At 33.1% G+C, this 8,525-nt stretch overlaps 1 protein-coding gene across 1 annotated transcript; it reads left to right on the top strand.

Moving 5' to 3' along the window:
* The first annotated feature begins 1,157 nt into the window (after window positions 1–1,157).
* On the top strand, window positions 1,158–3,727 carry LOC107419067 (pectinesterase). The gene is made up of 2 exons (XM_016027788.4): window positions 1,158–2,296; window positions 2,667–3,727. Exons 1-2 carry the CDS (start codon window positions 1,348–1,350, stop codon window positions 3,359–3,361), a joined length of 1,644 nt encoding a protein of 547 aa, XP_015883274.2. The 5' UTR covers window positions 1,158–1,347; the 3' UTR covers window positions 3,362–3,727.
* The last annotated feature ends 4,798 nt before the right edge of the window (window positions 3,728–8,525 follow it).

Here is an 8,525-nt window from a genome sequence, read left to right as displayed (position 1 = left end):
CACCTACCATAGAGGATTAAACAAGATTAAAGAATACTCATATTTATCCATTGCTACCTTTCTACACGTGATGTATGCCCGTATTACTTTTGTTTATTTCTTTCATCACAGCCATGATGGTTGTATGAGCAATATACTCTTAAAAAGTCTAAAAGTGAAAGATCACATCTTTTGGTGTTTTAAGAAAATAATTTCACTCTCAACACCTGTTGAATTTTAAAAATAAAATACATATTGTGTAATTATGTCACCATGCTTTTCCAAAAACTTTATCCGAGATTTTCATGAAAGGGGTGTCCACTTGTTTTATTTTAGGCTCTAATTTCTTCGATCTCTGTTTCGCCACAACCACTTTACTTTTAACTTGATCGTTTCTAAATGAAAAATGGTTGTTATTTTCAACAATTTTCAATCCGGAGTGCCAGCATAGCCAGTATATCACATCAAATCTGAAATTTGATCTTCGAGAAACCCTCATACACACTAAGGCCCGCATTATGGAAAGTTTGTTTCCATGGAAATTAATGCATAAATTTTTGAATTTTCCATTTTGTCCTTTAAACTTCTAAAGCATTAAAAATTAATTTCTCTTTCCTACACTATCTTGAATGTAATATTATATTTAATTAGGATTGTGCATTTATTCTTGAACTTCTTGATTTTATATTTTCATATTTTTGTTTTAAATCAAATACTGTCAATTTACAAGTGTTCTGTTAACAAAAATAAATAAAACCAAAAAGAGCAAAACAAGCAATTAATATTATACTGTTTAATTCTTTTTCTAAAAAAAATAAAATAAAATAGTTTAATAGGTTAGATTTCTGTAGTTATCCTTTTTCAAATTGTTTTTTGTCCAACAAAGCTACATGTTCAATATTTTAACCCCTTTTTTTTTTTTTCGGCGAGGCATATTTTCGTAGCTCATTTTAGCTTAGTGGTTTGCTATTTTATTTTTTCATTTCTTATAATAATATTTAAGAATTCTGTTTTTACCAAAATTCAAGATAATATAGAGAAAGAAAAATTAATTTTTCATACTTTAGAGCTTAAAGGACGAAATGGAAATTTCAGAGGATTATGCATTAATTACCTACGGAAAAAAACTTTCCACCCGTGGCAATAAGGCCACCCACACACTAAAACCACTAAAAAGAAGTATACCAAATTTATGTTGAGAAGATCCTAATTCATTGATGGTTTTAAATACAAATATGACTATGACCCACAACTCCCTTCTATCAAAATCAATTGTCACCACCAGGCGCTGAATACTTTTTCTAGTGTCCTTCCGAGTCCATTATTTAAAGGGCTAGCCGGTATAGAGCAGCCTAACTCACGGCAAACATGGCGATCCATCAGCCTCTGTTTGAAACCCCCAAAGCCTCTCCCTGTAAGAGACTTTGTTTACTTCTTTCCTTGCTTGCTATTATCAGCTCAAGCGCACTTGTCGCAACCCATTTGATCAGAACCACATTTTCCATCATTGCTCCACTTCCACGCCTCATCGGCAATGAAGCACTCGACAGGGAATCATGCTTAGCCCTGAAGGTGATCATGGAAGTGGCCCGATCCACGCCGATGGACAAGGCTCGGCCCCTTCAGTGCTTCCTCCAGAAAACCAAACCCAACATTCACAAAACCATCAAACTGGCCCACGAAATTAAGCACCGGATCAACAACAAGAAGGATAGAGCTGCAATAAATGATTGTGTTGAGCTGATGGACATTTCCATAGACAGAGTAGTGGATTCTATCAAAGCTCTCCAGAATCATAGCGTGTATTCCTATGGAGATGCTCATGCATGGCTCAGTAGCGTCCTCACCAACCATGTCACGTGCTTAGATGGTCTAGAGGGACAAGCCAAGACATTGATGAAGGACATGGTCAAGGACTTGATAGCAAGGGCAAGAACTTCTTTAGCCATGCTGGTTTCAATTTCACCGCCGAAAGACAAAGAGTTGGAGTTGTTGAATGGGGAATTTCCGACATGGGTCAGGAGCGGAGATCGGAGGCTTTTGCAATCTTTGCCTAATGAAATTAAGGCTAACGTTGTTGTGGCAAAAGATGGGAGTGGGAAATACAAGACAGTGAAAGGAGCTGTAGATTCTGCACCACAGAATAGCAAGGTGAGGTACATTATTTATGTGAAAAAGGGCATCTACAAAGAGAATGTTGAGATAGGGAAGAACAAAAAGAATTTGATGCTTGTTGGAGATGGTATGACTTCCACTATAATCACTGGAAGTCTCAATTACATTGATGGGACTACCACTTTCAAATCTGCTACTGTAGGTAATGGTCTCAACATTTCCGTGTGAAAATCTCCTTTCGAATTTTTTTTTTTTTTTTCTAAAAAAAGACTTTCTATTTGTTCAGTCATAATGAACATTTATAAGATATATTGCTGAAATATCGAATAATAATTTGATGCCTTTAATAATGAACATTTATAAGATATATTGCTGAAATATCGAATAATAATTTGATGCCTTTAATTATATTTTAACTTTCTTAAACCCAAAATCTGATAAAATAAATTGAATCTTATTAGATAGCGAATTAAATTGCTAAATGTTGTATGTATTCCACCCGTGATGATCAACAACTACCACACTTTTTTGTACTAAATATTGTTGGCTAATTTTTTATGTTTCATTTACAGCTGCTGTAGGAGATGGATTTATTGCCCAAGACATTGGGTTCCAAAACACAGCTGGGCCACGAAAACACCAAGCAGTTGCACTTCGTGTTGGGGCTGATAGATCGGTCATAAACCGATGCTTCATTGCCGCTTACCAAGACACTCTCTATGCTCACTCCAACAGACAATTCTACAAAGAGTCGTACATTACTGGGACGGTGGATTTCATCTTCGGAAATGCAGCAGTCGTCTTTCAAAGCTGCAAACTTGCGGCCCGAAGGCCCATGAGTGGACAGAAAAACATGGTTACAGCCCAAGGCCGTACAGATAAATTCCAAAACACCGGGACTTCGATCCAAAGATGCGAGATCATCGCGAGCTCCGACTTGAAGCCCGTGAAGGCCTCGTTTCCAACATATTTGGGCCGTCCTTGGAAGGAATACTCGAGGACTGTCGTTATGCAAAGTACTATTGGCAACCATATTGATCCGGCCGGATGGTCCGTTTGGAATGATTCTCCTTATACATTGAAGACGTTGTATTATGGGGAGTATGCAAATAAGGGCCCAGGTGCCGGTCTTAGCAAGAGAGTTAAATGGCCCGGTTACCATATCATTACAAGCCCAAAAGAGGCCCATAATTTCACTGTAGCTGAGTTGATTCAAGGGGGCTCCTGGTTGAAAGATACTGGTGTGGCATATATTGAGGGCTTGTGATTTGTTTTAGCGGCATGTGCACTATATATGTGTATATATATATATATATATATAAAAGAAAATTTTATAATGGGGACGGTTTGCATGAGAATCGCAGTATTAGTGATTGTTTTTTATAATATTAATGATAGTTTTTTAAAAAATTATTTCTAATATTATAAAAAATTGTTACTAATACTGTATTCCGTATAAGATCCGTTCCCATCATAGATATATATATAAATATATATATATATATATATATATTCTTTTTTTCTTTCTTTTTTTTTTCTTTTTGGTAATGGGTACCTGTCTACTGCTTCTATCTTATGTAACCTAGTGACAAATGTACTCTGTTTTGTTCTGAATAAAATGCAGAAATGATCTTCTGGGGATGGTTATCAGCTGTTTTATCGTTGAAGACATATTGACATGAATGTTAAATCACTCTATAATTTCTTTTACCATCCTCCATGGTATTGGCAGTCCTTTTAATTTTTTTATTTTTACTATTTAAAATTAAAAACCCAATACAAAAAAGTAAATTAATAAAACCATGCAATTAAATTATGACAAGAGCATGTGCAAGTTCCAGTTTTGATGTCTACTTCAATATGTGTTCAAGTTAAATTGTTAAAATTATGATGTAAAATGGTATCTTAAATTAGCAATGATTATTGCAAAAAAAAATTTTAAGAAAAATTAACAATGGTTATTTCTATCATTGGATTAAGATAATTTCTTGATACCTTTATTAATTTCATCAATTACCAAAAAAAATAAAAATAAAAATACCAAAAGATAAATTGGGATTCAAAGGTACATTACAAGGTCAATATAAATTCTACTTGAATAGATAAGTAAGCATTTCTGTTGAAGATGGCCAATCAGCATTGACATTTTTATCACCTCTACTTAATAAAATGTTAGTTAAAATTCTTCAACTATGATGTCCTATTTAATGATGCAGTCTCATGCTATATATTAAATCAGCATAACATCATTCTGAAAAACATACTAAAACCAAATCTAATTTTCGAATAAAGCAAATTTTTTTTTTTTTTTTTAATAAGAGAATGTAAAGATCTCTGTCACCAAATAAAACCCCACATTAAAAATAGGTGACCAGCACATTTCCATGTTGGGTAACCCAAATTCAAAGTATTTTTTATTGTGTTGCGTTTCAAGAAGCAAAATACAACAACCAGATCAAAACGTGCTTCCAACCATCAACAACAGCCTCTGAAAGTATAATCACAACAAAATAAAAGAACACCCCAAGCATTTTCTTGGAATTAAGTTCCATGGAGGTGAAGAATCTCAGTTTCCTCTAGCAGATATTGCAAATTGATACGCTTCCTAAATAAAATAGTGCATGAAAAATTATTCTGACACCACTATTCAAATACAAAATAGAAAAAGAAGAATTCCCCTTTTCCACTAATTTTTTTTTTTTTTTTTTTTTTTTTGGTGGAAGCCCTTTTCCACTATTTGATAAATAATAAAAATACGCAATAATCCATGTGGATGGCATGAAAGCCTGACATTTTGCAGATATATTTTTTCTCCAATCTATTTCTACATTTTAAAATAGTGGTTCTGTGAATTCTGTTCAGAAAATATAATTAAAAAGGTGTAGAAATTGAATGCAGTTTCTGGAATTGCTTCTGCTTGCACTGAGATTCAAAGTTAGAAACAAAAATAAGAGGTCTAACAACTGGACTGGACAAGAAATTAATAAATGCTGGATTACAGCTTGTATTAAGTATTATTTTTTGTCATTGATTTTTAGGTAGGAAAAAAATTTGTCCCAATGGCCTTTTTTTTTTTTTTTTTTTGGGGTATTTTGCAGAGGCAGTCTCTTCACACGCTTAGCCCATACATTTTTTAAGCATTTTTGTCCTGTAAATTCGACTTCGTTTGCACTTTAGTCCTTTATCCATTTTCCATCCAAATTTCCATTAAAGAGACCAAAGTACAAATCTGACATAGCTATTGGACTTCACCTTCAAAAAGCACTTAAAATGAAAAAAAAAAATGAAAAAAATTGAAGAGAAATTATATTTTTCAAAATTAATAATTATTTAAAGATATAATAAATTATATTTTTTTATAGAAAATTTTGGGAAATTTTTTAATTATTCCTAAAAATTTTGAATATTTTTTAAACAAAAAATAGAGGTACCGTTTTAAAAAAATCTATATAAATTATATTTTAAAAATTTTATTCTTAAAACCATTTGTCACGTACTAAATTTTCTTTTTACTTCATTTATTTGTTATATAAAATTTTATTTTTTATTTCAACAAAAAATTGAAACATTTTTTTAAATTTTCATATTTTTTTAATTTATATTCTTTTAAAATAATTTCAAAGCTTTAATATCCAATTCAAATTTTTAAACATAGTTTTGTATGAAAAATATAATTTATTTTCTTTTTACATCTTTTCATTTATTTATTGTAAAAAGAATTATTTTTTATTACAACAAAAAATTATAGCATTTATATATCTAGTGTTTTAATTTATATTCTCTTAAATAGATTTCAAAACTTTAGTATTCAGTTCAATTTTTTTAAACATTGTTTTGTGTGAAAAATAGAATTTTCAAAAGAGAATTGCTACAAACATCATTTAGTCTATCAATATGTCTATTAAAAGTACATATATAATTATTTGATTGTTTAACATATTAATATAATATATAAATAGATAAGCAAATATCTGGAAGGATAAGTGTTATTAAATATAAATTAATTAAATAATGACACATATATTTATGGTAAATATGTTGATAGACTAGAGGGTGCTAGTAATATTATTCTTTTCAAAATTTCATAAGTTGTAAAATTTTAAAAGATTTTTGGACAAAAAAATCTTTAAATTTTTTTTTAATTATTTTCATCAATTTATTATATTTTTAAATAATTATTAATTTAAAAATATTTTATCTTAAAAATATATTTTGCATGTAAAGTCCCATAACACTGTCGAATTTGCACTTTGAACCCTCCTATTCAATGGAATTTTAGATGAAAAATGAGCAAAAGACTAAGAATGTAAAAGAAAATGAATTTGCATGACAAAAATGCCTAAAAAAAAAAGAAATTTAAGCGTGCAAAACTGGCTAAAATAATGGTAATGGATCACTAGTGTAACCCTATTGTTTGATTGAGGTTGGAAAAACAGTGACCCCGTTGGTTTTGTTTTCTTTGACCATCAAATTTGTTTGATGTCAACATTTTTATTATCTTCTTCTTCTTTTTTTTTTTTTTTTTTTTTTTTTTTTTTTTGGCTGAAAGAGATGTTGTATTAACCAAAAAAGGCAAGATACATCAAGAAAGCCTAGTCAAGGTGGAGGCATCCAAGCCTCAATTGTGATGAAAAGACTCATTAAATTGATCAAAATACAGAAGAAGTGGAGTTTGGCAATTCAAAAGACTCCATCTAGAAACTAAATGTGCTAGTTGCTTAACTTTCGTTGGAACCTAAGTAAAAGAGATATCAAGAAAAGCAGATCGAAGATCTAAAATTTTCTTTATAAATTCGATGGTGGACCAGTGGCACTAGTCGTGTGAAGGATCATTGAGGCTTTGAATGATAGTTTTGGCATCGCTCTCCCAGAAGATGCTACGGTAACCTCCTTCAATGGCCCATTGGAGCGCTTTAAGAAGGCCAGCTGCTTCTGCCGCTTCGGGAGCACCAAGATTGAGTTTAAATGCCTTGATCATAATGGTTTTACCCCATGGTTCCTCATGACTACTCCAATCCTCGCAGAACCTTCCTTAACAGAAGCATCACAATTAATCTTAATGAATCTAGGTGGGGGAGGATACCACGACAAAAGAACCACTTCTCATGAGGTAGGGATTGATCGTTGTAGGGGATTGGACGAAAGTAGCTTCTTGTGCTCACCAAACCTTTTGAATATTGCCCTAACTTCCTCCTTTAGAATTGGCCATTTTCCTTCAAAAATAAAACTATTCCATAGCTTCCATAAAGAATCAAAGATAAGCACAGCAAAGAGAAAGAAAATGGTACTGTCTTCGGTGTGAACTTCTAAGGCAGCAGACGGATCACTCAAAATATTGAGGAGAGCATCTAAGTCGTCAACCTGGTAATTTTTCCATTTGATACTCCAGGGCGATGCCAACCAGAAAGCCCTTGCAACTCTACAGTGTAAGAAAAGGTACGCTTCATCTTCTAAGTGTTCACAGCCAAATGGACACCGAGCATCAAAAAGCCCCCAATTGCGACTCCTTAAAGTTGCACGTAACGGAAGGCCTTTGGAGGCCAATTTCCATATAAGAAACTTCAGCCTATCATGAATATCACTCTTCCATAGGAAGGTCCATCAGTTGGAAGATTCTCCAAGAGCCGGATTGATATATTTGTAAGCCGATTTAACATGGAACTTTCCCGAATGGGATCCCGTCCATATTATCGAGTCTTCTTGAGTGTTGTCTACCCAAAAGAGTTTCAAGATTTTTTCTAAAGAATCTTAATCAAAAAGTCCTCTTATGACCTCCTTATTCCACTGCCTGTTTGGTAAGAGAAGGGAGTCGACCATCCTAGTTTGTAAACTTGACAAGTTTGGATTGGGGGAAGGCTTGAAATTCAGGCAGTTGGGGATCCAAGGATCTTCCCAATAATTAATATTGTTTATTTGCCTACCTTAAAGCAAATTCCTTTGGCCAGCACAGATCTTATACTTTAAAAACCTTTCCAATACCAAGAATCTGATTTCTTCCCCACCATCTTCAAAAAAGTAGCGTGAGGGAAATATTTTGCTTTCACTGCACGCACCCAGCATAAATTGACATTAGCCTCGAGAGACTAACTAATTTTGCATAGTAAGGCGATGTTAACATCTTCCATCTTATGAATACCCAACCCTCCAAGGTTTTTGGGTCTACAAAATTTAGACCAAGATACCGGGTAGAAATTGGAACTCAAGGAAGAGCAGCCCTTCCAGAGAAACTTACTAGCTAAACGATCGACTTCTCTGCACAACTCTTTGGTAGCTTGCAAGATGACATGGTATAGATAGGGATACTTGAAATCACTGATTTAACTAAAACCAATCGTCCTGCCTGAGACAGCAGATTTGTTCTCCAGCTCTGAAGTCTAGCTTCTACAATATTTTTCAACACTTCGGAATCTTTCTTCTTGTTTCTACTGGGA

Source organism: Ziziphus jujuba, chromosome 1 (assembly GCF_031755915.1).
Source record: "Ziziphus jujuba cultivar Dongzao chromosome 1, ASM3175591v1".
NCBI lineage: Eukaryota > Viridiplantae > Streptophyta > Magnoliopsida > Rosales > Rhamnaceae > Ziziphus > Ziziphus jujuba.
This window is presented reverse-complemented; position numbering and strand designations above follow the sequence as displayed.

Bases quoted from the DNA above. Each gene is read 5' to 3' on its own strand.
- LOC107419067 (XM_016027788.4), top strand. From the start codon at position 1,348: ATGGCGATCCATCAGCCTCTGTTTGAAACCCCCAAAGCCTCTCCCTGT. The intron at 2,297-2,666 runs GTAATGGTCTCA...TTTCATTTACAG, and splicing joins TTTCAAATCTGCTACTGTAG to CTGCTGTAGGAGATGGATTT.